Genomic DNA, 18117 nt, shown 5'->3' with positions numbered 1-18117 from the left:
CATCACATTAAGGACTAGTCTAACATCTGCCTATACAGTAACTTTAGATGAAGTTCATACTCACGGCTCCCAGGGTCTCATCGTAGTTTGGAATACCAATCACATACTCTGTAAAACATCAAACACAGATCCAGTTAGAGAGTAGGGTTTGTATCTCCACTCGTGCAACAGGACTAGCGCTTGCCCCTTCTACAGATATGATATGATAGGTTATTTATAACGCGCTTCATATCCAGAGGTTTCTAAACGCAGACCCGGGGATCGAACCTGTGTTGCCCCGTGTCGTCTTGCTTCCAAGGCGAGCACGTTGCCGCAGAGCTATCCTCCAGGAGCCACCAGTCCATCACTTATCCTATACTAGCTTTCCGCAGCAGCAGAGGTACATGCTATTTCTACACCCTAGGTCCTAAGTTATATAGGAAAGAATCCAGGTTCTACAATATAAGGTGCATCAAGAGCTGTACAAGTCAACCTCTTAAACTGTCCTCGTTTGGGGCGCACCCTTTCATAGGTGCTGTCTGCGCGCATGTTATACAGCCAGAGCTGCGCCTGAGCTGGTCATTGTGTTTAAGATCTCAAATGCACCAGTGCTGCTATCCACACTGCATGGGGGAGGGAGGGGGTGCACACAGAAGGCTGAAGGATCCTAGTTAAGCAATGCATTCTGATACACAGTCATTCAGGGTTGGACAGGGGCATCAAATTGGCTCAGGCACCAATGGAAAAAGCGGCTCACAGTCAAAAAGGCTAATCCGTTCCTTTTGTGATAAGGCTTTTTGAGTAGTACCCAAGGGAGAGTTGTTCTGTAAAATATGCTGCAAATTGTGTGCATTTTGGAAAACATTTGCTCCGTAGCACAGGTCAAGAACTACTAGCTAACACATCAAAGTAGCCCACCTTGGCAAAATAACTGGCCCACTTGACCAAAGGAATACTGGCCCACAATGACTAAAACAATTGGCCCACATTAGCATGTTTAGCCTGCACTACCCTATTGCCCTATAGGCCAGTTCTAGCCTGCTGTCATTAATTTATTTATTTATTTATTTATTTATTTGCATTTGTCAAGCGCGCTTGCAGCCCATAAGGCATCGAGGCGCTGTTGCAGAAGATAAACAGACTTATGATTTACAGGCAGGTGCCCAATGGTCTCATGGTTACACAGTAACAAGCACATATGCAGGAAATGACTGATACAGATTCATAGTGATTCTTTGCACCTTCTACATTCCGGCATATGTACATCCTGGGACATACAGATACATTCCCTTCCTGATCAATAAAGTTGGTGCAAGCCCGATGTTAAAGGCAACGATAAATCGGCTGCTGGTAGGAAAAGAGCCTTGGCTCGTATCTAGTTGTGTGGAGGAGCTCGCCCTATGTGCTAGTATATTACTGCTGTGAATTAAGCCAGCAAAGAGAGAGGCAGTCGCTGGCAGACTAAGGGAGAGTGAGTGCTGTCAGCTGTACTATTTGGTAGCGCGTGTTTTAAAAAACAGTTTTACTGTTGATGATTAACTGCAATTCTACTTTAAGATTGATTTGAGCTAAGTGTCCGGTTTTGCCCAGATGTGTTTGTTAAGAGCCACTCTCTTAGTAATTTCTTCCGCAGAAATGGTCAAAAGGTAAGCAGCCTCCTGGTTATCTCATGCCCGTGAAGTAAAGCAACTGCCCAGTATTTCTACTCCATACTCGAGGTAAATAAACTTGCTGACGAAATAAAATCCCTCCTAAGTCATATCTCAGATCACAACAGAAGTCACTGAGTCCTGGAATAGCGACTCTGAGGGGAATACTGATTGGGAAGACAGAGAAGAGAGGGCATGGTGCAAGAGACACTGCGGGTCACGCTGTGGTTAGATCTTTTCAGGCCAGGCTGAACTTTCCACCTTCAAACAGCATTGACTCAGCCAGAATGACTGGTTCAGTGACTAGTTCAGGTTCTAACACCGTCCTCCAGGATGCTCCAAGAGGAATACAAGAGAACCACATCAAGAGGTTGGCCACAACCTTAGTTACAGCAGAGGCTTATTCTCATCACAAGGGGGGTCAGTGATTGTGCATGGCACAGGAATGATGCTGTCGATGCAAGGGCAAAGGTGGACATGAGATATCCCTAAAAATAACAGACAGGCAACATTACTGCACTCAGATTTCTCGACTAATGACCTGGTCCTTTGTGCCTTCTAAAGTTCTAGGGTTGGGTCTGCCATGATCACTAGTTTACTTTGTAAGTATGGACCTACAATGTGTATTAAAGCTTCAGGTTACCCAAATCCAATCAATGAACTAATATAGCTGAGGCTGATACGTTTGGGTTACTTGCCTCCTGCCTGTGCCTAGCGGGTGGCTTTGGACTCTCAGATAAATACAGTATGCTGATACCAATGAAAGAAGAGGCTGATAACAAGGACTCATCTTCTAGGGAATTTTGAAAGGGATGCTATAAGTTAAAGACCATGGCTATGGACCTGTGTAATGAGTTGACAGCCCTACGTTTGCTAATTAACCAGATGGTGCAGTCATGCAAATTTGTTTCCTTGGACACTTTTGGTGCCAGTGCAAAAAAAGAAAGAATCCCTGTTGTAAATAGGACCATGCATAAAGTATCTGCTATATCTTACACTTCTGTGGGTGAAACATCGCCACCCAATAGTGCATTTTGCATGTTTGCAAGACGTGGGTACCAAAGTCGATTGTGCTCCTACTCGGTGTTTTTAACTCTCAGGCCGCCATGATAAACAACTCAACCCCAGAGCAGCCCTGGTAGAGGGTATAATAACTATATTCGCTGGGATCTACAATCTCCAAACTTTGGACCTGCGGTAGTTAAGTCTTAAAACCAGTGAGCTTTGTCAATGGTGTAAACAAGAATTACTTTCTGACTTTGGATTAATAGATTTGATGAATTTATGGATCTCGTCAGGACCAATGAGTTCTGCCAATGCACTAATGAGGAACTATTTTATGACTACAGACTATCTAATTGATGAATATATGAGTCTGTGATTTTTCTGCTCCTATATTGCCATTAACGTTTCTTTCCTCTAATTCATTTTCATATTTGTATTTTATTCCTGCTTGTTTTATGTTTCTTTAATCACAGAGAACAGAAATGTGCACAGACTTACATTTAATTGTTTTCTCTAATTTTCTTTGACCATTTTGATCAATATCATCCTATAAATGACTTTACAAATGTAACTGTTTGCACTACCAAGTCTTTGGCTTGTTTTAAGCAAATGGGCCAGTGAATCTGGTACAAAGGTTTGATTAAGGACATTTGCAAATATATTGCAGCACAGAAATAAGAAATTGAGTATTTTAAATAGACCCAACGGGAACAACCTTTGTTTTTTTGCCAGGTTCCTCTAATGGGCATGGGAAGTGACGTTGTGAGGTTGGTAGTTCAAATCTTCTGATGGTTGCGCCATATTACCTAATGGTATGCTTCTTCAACGTGGGCCTTATTTTAATGTGCATGTACATGTGGATATCTATATCTTCATGTTTACTGCTTGCAGTATTTTGTAATTTATCTAAGGCAAGACCTGTATTCATGCACTGATTGATTAGCTCAATAAATGTTTTATTGTGATGTCATTTATATTCGATTTATTTGTGATAATATGTTCTCTCTGTACATTCTTTGCTGTTTTGGTTTGATGGATTTCATTTCTGAATAAACCTTATGATGACAATGATGATGAAAGTTTGACAAATCCTCTCCCTTCTAATGAAATCCTACCAACACTGTATTGATTAAGCAGATTGCCACCCTATCACTCACATTCTCTTGTTTGGCAAGTCCTGAAAAAGGCAGTAGAAACAAAACTTCCAGACCATGCTGATTCCCACAACTGCCTCTAGGCCTACGAATCTGGCTTCCAATGATGCTTCAGTGCTAAGAGGGCCAGCATATCGGCAATGGATGCCTCCCTGAGAAGCACAAAAATATGATGCTGCTGCCCCCTTGACCTCTATGTGGCTTCCAACAAATTTGACCAGCGAGCCATGTCCTCCACGCTACCCTCTCTCATCGGCCTTACTGTATACTGTGTTCAGACGCTAAGCCTTATTCCCAGCAAACGAGCAACAGTGCATCTAAACTGAGTCATCAGGATCCACCACTGTATGCCCTTGGGTGTCAAGCCAAGGTTCCTTGCCCCTATATTCTTCGATACTTACATGGAGCATTTGGCATCCCGCTTTTGAGACAACACATGAACACAATAAGGTACATCAGTAGACAGATGACACACCGCTCTACCTCTCAAGGTGTCATCGGCAGGTTACATGCACAGCTCCAGATCACACTGGGACACCGCCCAAGCGTGGATACCTTCAGTTTATCTCAAACAGCAATCAGTTCATCCTTATCAATTGAAGCACACTCCACCTCCTAATTGAAGAGTGGCTTTCCAAATAAATCTAAAAGTGCCCCCCTATCTCCTTTTATGCAATGCTATGTATCTGTATCTCTGCATAGAGGACAGCTACAACATCTAAAGAGCCCCAGGTTGCAGACCCCTAAAATAAAGCTAGCCATCTCATCCAAGAAACCTATACAAAAGGAATTCCAGATGGGTTGGTACTCAGAATGTGCACTCTACAGTATCAAACATGTAAACCTGCTCAGCTAACTGCTGCACAATGGTGCAAGGGTGTGTACTCCCCACCATCTTCTCACAGTCTTAATCAATCCCACTGACACTCCCCTCAAGGCAGTCTAACTTTTCTTGTCTTGCACTATCTCCAGGCAGTTCAAAAACGTCCATATTATCCCTATACTCAAGGTCCTACAATGGCTAGCACCACTGGCCCACATTCAGTTTATGTTTCTGCATGCAATTTACAAAGTCCTTCACTCAAACCAGGCTATCACAATTCCCCACACCTAATCAGACCCACAACCCCCACTGTTAGTGCCTGCCCATCCTAATCTTCCTGTCCTGTCTTGGAAAATGTTGTATCTACTCTTTCACCTCCGACCTCTTGAATCAATGAACCTTACATTGTACTCCAAGACCCTCTGGGTAGGTCGAGCACTGAACAAAACAATTCAAATAAATAAACACCTGAATGAGAAGTGACATTTTATTGGATTCAAACACACCACCTGCAGCATCAACACAACTCGAGACCCAAAGAGCCAACAAGGAGAAAATAAGGAGGATAAGGAAGCAAACCATCCCCTTCTACACCCATGCCCCCTAAAAATGTCTATCAATTTAAGAATAGCTAATTCTTTACAGATGTTAAAGAAAGAAATCAAAATCTCCCTCTTCATCCACCACGTACCTACTCCATTTAACAGTTCTCCAACTCTAACAAAACAAGAACTATTGCAAACCTTCTCACTCAGCTATGTAAAAATCTGAGCTTATTTTTGTAATCCAGCAAGGCTTCCAGCATAACTTTTCCACGCTACATAATGCACTCTACATAAATCCTGCCTTGGCCAAGTCTAGACTGTATGAATACCCCCATTGTGCACAGCCATCCTTATTCTGAGAGCTGGATAGCATTCTTAGCTGGAAGAATGCCCCAGGGAATCCCGATGACATGGCTGAGGTTGCAGTCACTCCATCCTCATAGCCAAACCCTTAAGTTGTCTGAATCAGTACGTATGGTTCAATGTTCCAAACATTTTAATGTGAAGGTGCATATTGTCAAGAATTAAATTAGCACCAAACCTAGTGTGCATTATTTATTTAGTGATTCCAACTTGCAGACCTTTTATCACATATATATTTATCCAATATAACTACCTGTGGTCATTCTTATGTTCTATTATGGATCCTGTGGATCCTTCACCAAACCCTTCTTAAAGTCTCATTCCAGGTGGCCAGGGGAAGGCAGACACTTCCTGATACCAACCCTGGGGGTGGTGTACTGCTCGAGGATCACCTGGGTGGAGATAGGGCCCAGGGTAGTGAGGAGATTCGCTGGGATGAGACACAGGGCCTCATTACGACACTGGCGCTCACGGAATGAAGGGGGCCGGTACGGGACCGGCCCCCTTCATTCCGTCAGCGCCGATTACGAGGTTCCCTTTGCGGGACCCGGACGAGACGTCTGGTAAAACCAGACGTCTTTTCCGGGTCTCGCGAGGGGAAGAGGGAGGTAATAACGGGTCACTTGTAATGTGCCCGTCATTACCTCCCTCCCCATTCCCATTGAGCCCTATGTGGGCTCAAATGGGAATTGGGAATGGTTCCTACAAGGAGGAATTACCAGGTCCTCTTATGTCGGAATGACCCCGTAAATCCCCATGGCTGCCTCCAAACTTGTAATGAGGCCCACAGTATTTATCCTCTGATAAGGATACTCTTAACACTGTGCCAAAAGAGGTTATGGCTTACTCCCATTTCAATGTCTCTCAACCTCATATTAAACCTAAGGTGGTGAACCCTAGAGTTGCAACAACCAAGTGTACTGTACCAAAAGAAATACTTTTTTGGTATCTAACATTAAATGCCATCCTCAATTTCAAGGGTACACTACAAGGGATGGCAGAAATGTTGTTTTCTTTAAACCATCTTCCTCTAGAAAAGATAAACCTACAGCCCCTCTGTTACATTACTAAGGGAATTAAATCTACCCCAAAAATAATCAAGCAGTAGAAAAACCTAACTTTAAGGTAATAAATTACATGTCCCAGAATTCTAGAGGGACTGAGATGAGGAAGATGATTGAAGAGGCATGTAGATGTAGTAGTCCGGCAATTAGGCCTAACAGCCATTGCAGGAGTCAGGCAATTTAAACTAATGGCTCACACCTGAAGCCAAGCAACAAACCTTTGATGCATACAAGGCTGCAGCAGGAGAGGAGAGAAGCAAGGAGCTGCAGCAGCAATTTGAAGGTTGGCAGTAGTAGTAGTAGAAGAGCATGAGGCTGGCAATTCATGAGGAAGTGTGAGTACAGAAGGAACGCCGGAATGTGGAGACAGCAGATTTCACCTGCAAGTTCTGAGAGGGGCCTGTGTTCTCAAAAATCTGCATTGCAGAGGCTGCACTGAGGAAGACGTGCTGATACTGCAGTTTTCCATATGTACGTCGAGTTGCTGTTGAAGAGGGAAAATGGGATGATCCCTTCCCCCGATTCTCATCCAGACCATGGCCTAGAACGTCACGACCCAAGCACCCACCACGGGAGGAATTCGATCCAATCACGGCTGCCCCAGATGTCAAGATCCACTGTGGCCACGCCCCACACAGCCAGGAAAGCTGCCCGTCAATCAAACCGCATGCCGGAGCCTCAGATGGAGCTGATACCAAACGTATGGATCAACTCGACTAGACAGCAACCATAAAACACCGCCATCATTAGAGATGCCATGATGACAAAGCCGGCGGACAAGAACACACGTGCCACCAAGCACATTTGTCATATATACATCAATCCACACTAAGAACATACTCAGTGCTATGACGTAGTGGACCATTTACACTCACACATTCATCGTTATTTTTCACATAGGCCAACTACAGCACCGCAGAAACGCAAGACGCCAAAAGAGCTCGTGTACATGCTTGCAGACGCTTCCCACCACTAAACCCATGAAGATGTAACCCTGTATACGGACTAATGCATATGAATCCCTGTCGCCACTCACGACCCCCGTGTTATGAACCATACGCCGCCATCCATAGACTAGGCCAGAGTAGGCCTCAGCGCCACAGTAGGCCGCAAAACCAGAGTCCCAGGCCCAGAGTGGCTCAGGCGGAGCTGCAAGATGCTGATCGTGCAGAACAACCCTGTCGAGGGCCTCACAGTCAAGGCCACGAAGTTGTAACTTGCACGCTGCACTCCCCGCACCAAGGTTACACCTGCTATTGCTAAACGCTCCTCTGAGCTGAAATACAAATCAAATCCCCGTAATTCTGCTCCAGCCACGGTCTCGCAACACGTGACCACGCCGACCTGATGCGATGTCAAGTTCCAAGGACCAGGAAAACTCTGGGGTCTCACGTTTGGGACACAAACTGCAACAATGTCACAAATTGGACACTGACAATGGTGAGAAAGGAGCGCTCCTGCAGCAAATGGCAGACCTGTCCATTGTCCACCACCGACACATAGTCATACATTGTTTCTAACACAAGGTACACCGTGAGCTGGGAACGATGATGGTCCTATGCTTGGGGGCTCGTGGACGAACCAATCGGGACACAGGGGGCTAACCACTGACGACATTACATTCAGCCAATCACTAACCCTCTCTATGTAGCCATTTCTGTGTAACAAAATTTAGGGACAACCCAAGCGTAACACCTGACCCCTTCTCTACCAGTAACTAAACTTTCTATGTGTGCCTATACTGACCATACCACTCGGGCCGTTAGGTTTTGGGGGAAGTTCCACAGGTGATGCAGGTGACACAGGTGACGCACGATGTGGCTTCATTCAGACAGAAAAAGGGCCTGCAAGCCTGCTCTTGCTGGGAGGTTCCCGGGTTACCTGTGATCCCAGAAGCAATCCCTGTCTGTTTGTGCAATAAACAGCAGTAACTCTTTTGCTCTTGTGTGTGTCTCATACTCCTTTGGGACGCGGGAGGAGTTGGTGTCTCCCTAACATCAGAGGTCCGTGGACGGCCCTGCTGACCCCCGGAAAATCACCCCGACTAGTTGGAGGCACTGCTACGATCTGCTGAGACTGAGCGAGATCACAGCGAGGCCGCTTCCATCAATGTGGCCTGGCAACGTGGCCCCCTTTGCCGTTGCCCCCTTTGGAGGACTGCAGGACCATCGCGGAACTGCGAGACAACTGGACAGAGCAATCCGGAGATTGGCCGTCGGGAGCCGAATTGAGAAGTATCCCGTCCGCGGTTGGCGAGTGTCCAGGCGTGGTCCAGACGAGGGGACGCGACGAGCTGATTGGGAGGGGTACTCGCAGCCGAGCGGCACCGGCAGGCGAGAGCTCGATGTGAGTGTGGCACACACAAACAGCAATTTAATGTTGTGAGGGAGGTGGGAGGTGGTGTAATAAGGGTGGCGGGTGGTTTTTTGCAGTGTGTTAAGAAAGGATTTTGGCCATTGAGCGGCAGTTGATGTGTAGGGTATTGCGGGGCCGGCACGAGGGCCGCCCCGTCTAGTATTACAGAGTGAGTTGGGTGAGGCTTAACGCACCCACATGTGACTGGCAATTCGCACCGATTGGTCTTGATCGTGGACACCTGTGTAAGGGGGGTGTGGCATTCCTACGAGTTGGCGTTTTTGATCAATGAGTAGATGAGGATTCCTATTGATTGAGTGTTCTAGCTCGGTAAATAGATGACGTATCCTTGCAAGAGGTGGCGTGATTGTTTCTCGGTGCAGAAGATAGTTGGCTGGTTAAGTTCCACCAGTGAGGGAGCGTATCACATGCAAGGCGACACAGCGTGCAGAGTCCAATTATAATGACAAAATGGTTAATGAATACTCCACTCCAGGCGCGGTGGGAAGACAGCTGTGGGGATTGTGGGGAATAACATTGTCAAAATAGTGAGCATCTTATTTTTTGTTGTAATCGTACGTACCTGTATCCCATCTGCAGTAGTTGGTGATGTCACCCATAGAGTTTGCATAGGACTCCGCTGTGTTTCTGAATAGTGATCGGGACAGAGGCACGCGGTAAAGGAGGGGTGAAGGGGGAGAGACAGCGTGTCTCAATAATGAGGGGTAGCCCTGGGAGGTGGTGCAACCTGCGGGGGGGGGGGAGAAAAGGACATACACACAGCAGGCGGTGAAACAGGAGGGGAAAGGGAGAGGAAGGAGTTTGAGGTATGATTGGAGGCGCGCCGAGTAGCGGCAGTGCAGGAGAGGCGGGGCGGCTCGAAAGCACTCCGTTTGGGAAACAAAGCCGCAGGGGGCTTCGCGCGCCACAGGTCGAAGGGGGTCCTAGCTCCAGAAGATGAAGCATAAAGGAAGGTGACATTGTTGTAGAAGTAAAGAGGGCGGGGGCGCCCAGCCCAAAAGTACTGTAATAAAAATTGCTTTTCCTTGCAGCGGAAGGTCGAAGACCCCAATTTACGGGGACAGGTAATGGTGGTGCTGAGGAAGTAAAGTTTTAGAGATCTCTGTGTACTATGGAATAGGGGCAGGATATAGGGCCAGCACTTTAACGACACCCCTCCAGCATATCTGCGGAACACTAATACCGCACAGGGATAAAATAGTAAAGTATAGTATTGAATGGACACAAGGGACAGACAACAAAATAAGGATACCATGGCCGCCCAACAGCAGTTTTGACATGTGTAACCAACCTTCACTGCTAGCGTATTTACATAACACATATAAAGGAAAGAAGCTAGCGAGCCACCTAGACGTTTTCGACCTCTGGAAGATGTTCCAGGGGTGCGCACCAGGGGTACCAGGAATGTTCACAGTGCAGGGAATAAATGAGGAGAAGGCGAGCGGAGAGGGCGGGTGCAGTGCACCCAAAGCTCGCCCCAGTGCTGAGGAAAGTGAGGAGGAGTCAGAAGTATTGTTCACAGTTACAGAGGTAAAAAAGGAAGGTAAAGAAGAGACACCTATAACTAAAGAAGTAAAGAAAGAAACAGGAGGGCTGTATCCAATGAGGGAGCTGAGGAAGGCTACACGATCAGAATTAACTGCAGCTGAAGGATACTCCAACCCTACATACAGCCCACCACCATACGCACCAGCAGATAGCTACCAAAAGAAGATGGGTGCGAGGAGTGCAGCAGGCACGAGAACAACACAGGTAAGCACCGGGGGCGGGAAAAGAGCACAAATAGACTTAGCAAATATAGGACCAGACGAATGGATAGCAGCCCAGGTGTTACTGAAGCTCTGAGGGGCGTTAACAGGGGAGGAGGAAGTAGCAGTAAAAAACGTAGATAAAGAAGAAACAGAATACACTCAGAGGAGGTGCGGGGTAACTACAAAGGAGGAAGGAAGAATGACGCAGGAGGAAGAGAAGATGCTGGAGGAGAGATTAGCAGAACTGAGGGAGGCACGGGGCGCACTGATCGGACAGTTCGAGCAAGAAAAGAAGGAGAAGAAGAAAGGGAGTAAGGGGGACAAGGCAGGGTTAAAACAGGAAGAGAGAAGGAAACGAGAAGAGGACCGCATAAGGGGAATTTCAGAAAGGGTGGCCCGCATGGAGCAGCGGGAGGTAAGAAGAAAAGCAGAGGAACAAGAAGAAAATGACAGGGAGATGGGACTATGGAGTAAGAAGATTATATCAGAAAGTGCACGAAAGTATGAGGAGGGGAGAATCATAGAAAGTATACTGGCAAAGGAGGGTGGAATATGGAACAACAAGGAGGAAGAAGAAAAGGAATTAGAACAGATAAGTGACACAATAATGAATGAGCTTTGTAGAGCAAGAGCGGAGGTAAGTAGCGAGGAGAGCCAGCAAAGCACTACAGCACTAAGAGAGACGAGCAAGGAACATGGGGTTAGGACATACGCGTGTAGCAATAAGGAGGTAGCGACTACTCCGGTCCAGAGGGGCGCGGAGAAAACAGGTGAATACACATAGACTTAAGGACAGTCACAGTGGAGGGAAAACGCCCAGGCACAGGGTTTACATTGTCAGATGGGTTTTGCCGTGAGGAGGAGGAGGAGGAGGAGGAGGAGGAGGGAACTTGCGGGGGACGAAGTGATGGGAGTGGGGAAGGGCTAAGCAAATTGTACATAACGCGCACAGACTGCGCGTCATCATGGGAATGTGAGAGACGGGAAGAAGAAAACACAGGGAGGGAGAGTAAAAGACACACAAAACAAAGAACACCACGGCCACTGACTCAGAGACCTCCCAGGACGCAGAATGGAAGACTCAGCTGAGACACACAGGAAAGGTCAAGTGGGTCAACAGAGGAGGAGCAAGAGCATAGGAGGTGATAGAGTAATACAACACGTTACTGACTTTATTGAAGAACTTTCTGACATGGAAGAGGATAAAGAATACACACATTTAACACCACACAGACTCACACAAGGGGAGGTCAAAGAATATACACAAATGCCATTACTAGGGAGAGGGGGAGCAAGACCACAATATGTTCCATGGAAGCACGCAGATAAGGAAAACATTAAATGCAGGTTATCATCCTTGAGCGGAGGGGCAGGGAAATGGATATGTGAAATGGAAAAACAAATTGCAGGGCAAAAGCTAGCAGTGGGCGATTTAAAGGAGTTACTAATTTCAATACTGGGTGACGGAGCAGACATTTGGAAGAGGGCATGATTCCCGGGTATAACTGTAAGTGACATATCACATGATGGGGCGCCGTTTGCAAATTGCAGACACGCGCTATTGCAGGCGCTGAGGATACAATACCCAGACACTTCAGACATAGGAGCAATAACGTCACGCAAAATGCGTGAGAATGAAGATCCTGTTGATTACATCCAGGAGAAGTGGCGCCTGGAAACGCGGGAACTGTGGGACAAAACAATAGCAATTCTTTACCACATACTGATTCAAGACCTCCCAGAACAAGTACAGAGACAATTAAAGAAGTTGGTAGGAATGGAAGCAAAGGCATGGCCAGAGATACAGCTGACAATAGTGCACTATTGTAGGTTATGGCAAGAAAAGATGAAACAGAAAGAGGAAGACAGGAAGGCGGAGAAGATTAAATTGGTCCAAAAGAAACTGTCCAAATATGCCATTGAAGGTGTGCTAATAACAGGCCCCACCCAGGCCACTCTGGCTCCAGAAAATACACCACAACAAACAGCATCGCTACAGCCAACACAATTGACCATGCAGCAAATGCCACCACCCCCACCATACACAACTCAGCTGGGAGGAGGATACACACAGATGGGAAATGGATACACAAGTAACTACCGGGGGAGGGGTGGGTTAGCAAGACGAAGGGGATTTGGAGCAGTGGCACCAGAGCAAGGGGAAGGGTTCCGAGGGTACAACCAATATGGACATCAGGGGTACTTAGACAGCACTCAGGGGTACCCATGGCAAGCTCGAGAGCCACCAACATGCTGGACATGTGGACTGGTAGGACACATGTCACGAACATGCAGGGCACAACCGGCACAAGCAAGATGGGGAGAGCAAGGGCAACAGAGTTACAATGGGGGACAACAGTACTATCAACAACCACAGCATCCACAGGTGACAGAAACGCAGGCACAACAACAACAAATGCCACCACAGCCACAACAACAAACTCACACGACACCCTCTACACCACAGGTGCAGTACCAACCAGCACAGCAACAGGCACAACAGCAAATGGTAACGACACAACAACAACACATCCAGACAGTCCAACAGCTCACACGAATACAGGACAGTAACAATTCACCTGCAGACATACCAATGCAACAGACACAATTGGGAAAGGTGACAATATTGGGTCATAACCCATACACAGGGTACAGACAATCATTATACCCCCAATAGGACAGCACACAGACGTCCTGTTTGTGTACCATCATGTTGGGTTGGTAACACCTAACTCTGCGGAGGAACCACGCATAAAGGTGGCGATAGGTGACAAAACATTTTCCAGGTGCCACTAGGTCTTGTATCAGGGAAGGGAAGTTCAACTTGTCAGGCGACGCCATGCACACTTAAGGATTCTCTGGGGCTCGAGGCCTGGTTCCTTTTACAGATAACATCTCCTTATCTGTTGGAGAACACAACCTATCCCTACCATTGCTATATTCAAAACAATCACCAGTAAATATACTTGGGAGAGACATTATGAGCAGGCTCAACATGACTATATCCTTCACTGACAAAGGAATAGTGTGCTCCACACCAGGCATAAACATGCTCACAGCACGGCACATACTTCAGGCTTACTGTGGCAAGAAAGTGGCAAGGGCAGAACCAGTGGACGGGGACCTCTTCCAATATGGAACAGACATGGCAGTAACGTGGCTACCAGGAATTGAGGGCAAGGTGTGGAGAAGACCAGCAGCATATCTTTTCAGGCCAGAGACACCCACTATTGAGGAGGAAGGGGCGATAACTTCGGTGGACATCGAGAGTATTGTGGCAACACAAGACTACATTGCAGTTCACGCTCAGGATGGGGAAGGGAAGGTATGGAGAGCAGTCATAGCATTGGCAGAAGGATGCAGGCTAACGCAGGTTTCAGATGAGGAACTGTTCTCAGATGGGGAAGGAGATGGGGAGATGGTGTTCCAGATGAGCGTCTATATTTGGCTGAGAGTGTCATACACAGATGTAGCTCAAAAGACGGCAATGGCACTAGAAGCGCCTACCCCTAACCAAGTACCCTTCTGTGAGGAAGACTTAGCAGCTTTACCCGCCTCTTTATGGACTACTAGTCCCTATGACGTGGGCTGCATAAAAAGCATTGGAGGAGTACAAATAAAGCTAAAGAAAGGTGCGATGCTGCCCTGGGTGAAGCAGTACCCACAGTCTAAAGAAGCTGATGAAGGGATTTATGAGACACTATCTTCCCTAGTGGATAGAGGAATATTAGTACCATCAGAGTCACCACGCAACACAGCAGTGTATCCTGTGCGTAAGGCAAAGGGAGGGTCCAGCATTTCATACAGGATTTGAGGCCCCTCAACCACATTGTGGAAGCAGAGTACCCAATAGCAGCTAACCCAGCCACTATACTGTGCGGAATACCAGCAGAGGTGTCACGATTCACTGTGATCGACCTCAAGAACGCCTTTTTCTCAATACGTCTACACCCTGATTCACAAGACTTAACAAACTTCACATACCGCAACACAAAGTGGAAACACACTAGACTTCCCCAAGGGTACTGCGAGTCACCATCTATCTTTAACTGAGTAATACAAATGGATCTAGGAAACATTCAGATGGAAAGCACAGTGCTACAATATGTAGATGAAATCGTCATCTGCAGCACCACTGAGGAGAAGTGCAGGAGGGACTCTGTAAAGATGCTCACAATGCTGGCTGAGAAAGGGTACAAGGTTGACAAGGGGAAACTGCAATATTGTCAAGAACAAGTGATCTTTATCGGGCAGATCATTTCACAAAAGGGAAGGAACATCGCACCACAAAGGGCACAAGCAATAAACACACCACAGCCGCAGACAGTAAGAGAGTTGAATCAATTTTTGGGCCTGTGCAACTACTGCAGTGCATGGGTCTTTGACTAAAGCTCATACAAAGGACCACTGCTCGAGGACCTTAGAGAAGCAAGGAGGGGAGAAAGGAAGTTGGGATGGACAAGAGAAATGACAGAGACATTCAGTGAATTAAAACACGCCATGTCAACTGCACCAGTATTGGCTACACACAACTATGAGGAACAATTTTACATATTTTCACATTGTTATACTGCAGTAATGAAAGCAGTACTGACACAAAAGACAAGCATGGGGCATAAACCTGTGGCATTTTACAGTGGCCATTTGGATCCTGTAATGATGGGCCACTTCCCGTGCGAACAGAGCCTAGCCGCAGCGGCATTTGCAGTAGAAAATCCTCCTCAATAACAATGGGATGCCCCACCACACTGTACATGGAACACGCTCTCTTTGCAACACTGAACAAGCCAAAATCCACACTGACCACACAAAGAGCTACAGGTTACAAGATCATACTGTCCAGACCAGAGCTCAAAATAGTAAGGTACAGTAATGTTAACCCAGCACGATCCATAGCAGAAGTAGTGGAAGATGGAAAGCATGCACACAGGCTATTGAAATTTACTCAAGCACCAGGAAGGTGGAGGAAAATGCCCTGGGGGGAGGGGGGATAATGTACATAGATGGGTCATCAACAATTGACCAAAGCGATGGGATAAAAGGACAGGAGCAGCAGTAGTACGCTTGAGAGAATACTGGTCTTACCTTCCAGTGAAGTGCGTACGGTTACCACAAAACTATTCAGCGCAAGCAGCAGAGCTAGCAGCACTAATTGTAGCCTTAGAAGAGAGCAATGAGAAAAGAGTGACCATATACTCTGACAGTGCGTATGCTACATCAACAGTACACTCAGGATTGATAAAATGGCAAAGAAGAGGATTCAGAAGAGCAGACAGTACTCCGGTACAACATGCTCTCCTACCGGCTGAACTAATAGAAGTACTTAATTACCCAGAAAAAGTAGCATTGGTAAAGTGTCAGGCCCACATTAATGGGGATGACCCAATATCAAGAGGCAATGAAACAGCAGACGCACATGCAAAACATGCTGCGTACTTCGGCGAGACATGGGCCCTCCCAGAAAAAGAAAAAGAAAAGGGGGGGTAAAACAGATGTTGATGAAGGATGGGTACACACACATCCCAGAGAGAAAAATAATGGAACTACAGGCAGCTGCACCAATGGCAGAAAAAAAACTATGGGTCAAAAGAGGATACACCATGTCCCCCACGGATGCATTATGGTGGCAGAATAATACAGGGAAAGTTGTAATGCCCCTGGCCCTATTGAAAATAGCTCTGACCCAATTACACCATCCCACACATACAGGGAAAGAAGTAATTGCTGCACGGATAAAAGAATCATGGTTCTGCCCCGAGCTAAACTCACATGTTTCACATTTTATTAGCAACTGTCTCATATGTCAGCAATTCACGGCCGGTCACACGCTGCAAGTGATCAAAGGTACAATACCCCGGCCTGAAGGACCCTTCCTGCACCTACACATTGACTACATTGACATGATCAATGTATGTTAAGGCTACAGATACATGATTGTAGTAGAGTGCCCATTTTCAAGGTGGATCGAGGCTGGTCCATGCTCCCATGCAGATGCGTTCAGGGCTGCAAAATTCCTGCTGAGGGAGGTGTTCCCGAGGTGGGGTTTATGTGAAGTGCTACGGTCAGACAATGGCCCACACTTTGCCAATCAACTGTTCCAGCACGTAACTGCCCTCTTGGGAATCAAACATAAGTTTGCATGTGCATATTACCCGCAAGCAAATGGCGCCTGTGAACGCCTCAATGGCATCCTAAAAGAAGAAATAGCAAAAATACAACAAACAACCAAAAAGAGTTGGCTGTATTGCCTCCTTTTGGCCTTGTTTGAATTAAGGAACAGACCAGGGTCGGACCACCACCTCACACCCCACGAGGTGGTGACCGGACGTCAAATGCACCTCCCACTCACACCACCATCAGGGGCCACAACTGACTGCCAAGCAACGAGCACTGTTTTTGGTGAAGAAATGTATGAATATGTCTCTTCCTTGGTTACTAGTGCCGCTTTCATCTCTCAACAGATCGAACGGACACAGGGCGGGCCGAAGAACCATCAGCAAGGAGAAGCAACCAATGAGGAACAAGAACAACCAGCACAGTGGACAGTGAAAGAGGGAGACCAGGTTCTCCTGAGAAATTTCCGCTGAACTTGGAACAATCCTGATTTACAGGTCCGCATTTGGTGGACAAAGTAGCCCCTAGAGTGGTGAAGCTCAGGGGTAAAGACGTGTGGACGCATATCCACGACATCAAACCCTACAAAGCACAGACCCTCCCTCACCTCAGCGAAGGGGCCAACGCTTCAGCAACGACAACTGATACTGACACAGTGCAGACACCAGATACCCCAAGGGACATAAAGAACCAATCACCCATAGCCCACCCTATGATCATGAGATCCCAAGCAAAGCACACGAGCTAGCTAAAAATTAACTCCCACCAATCACTGGTTAATGAAAAACATTGTCAACCAATTTGAAATATACACCACCCTGTGTAAACACGTGCATGCTCTCTTCTCTTTTTGTCTTGCACATGCAGGTATTGCACATTGCTATTGTGTATGTAACAAAGATAGGAAATATACCCCACTGCCCAGGAATGAATGCTACCCGCGGACGATAACGCCACAGAAGCACTGTCACACCAGTTTGTATATGTTATAAAAAGGCCAAAATACTAAAGAAGAAGAAGAATACGTGTATATTATAACACGTTCCTTATGATAATAGTTCAATCATTTCCACACCTCCACGCAGTATTACCCGCCCTAAGAGATAGGACGGTAAGGAAAGCATGAGAACAGCTTTTCACCAGGGCATTGAACAACTATTTAATAAGCAGGGCTTGAATAAAAATACTAACAATAATAACGCATATCTTGAGAAATGTTCAGGGGGGCACCTATATCATCTAAAGTAAAGTAGCTGCAGGACCGCAGCAAAGTTAAGAGGGACATACCAGTGGT

At 46.6% G+C, this 18117-nt stretch overlaps 1 protein-coding gene across 2 annotated transcripts in view; it reads right to left on the bottom strand.

Moving 5' to 3' along the window:
• The window catches only part of ITGA2B (integrin subunit alpha 2b), a 462084-nt gene that overhangs the window by 235930 nt on the left and 208037 nt on the right, over positions 1–18117 (bottom strand). For both annotated transcript variants that reach the window (XM_069634280.1, XM_069634281.1), the window contains exon 9: positions 65–108. In XM_069634280.1, the coding sequence (XP_069490381.1) occupies positions 65–108 (44 nt within the window). The remainder of the gene's footprint in view (positions 1–64; positions 109–18117) is intronic.

Source organism: Ambystoma mexicanum, chromosome 13 (genome assembly GCF_040938575.1).
Source record: "Ambystoma mexicanum isolate Mex_15411 chromosome 13, UKY_AmexF1_1, whole genome shotgun sequence".
In the NCBI taxonomy this organism is placed as follows: Eukaryota; Metazoa; Chordata; class Amphibia; order Caudata; family Ambystomatidae; genus Ambystoma; species Ambystoma mexicanum.
The sequence above is the reverse complement of the archived record's forward strand: the minus strand, read 5'-3'. Positions and strand labels throughout refer to the sequence as shown.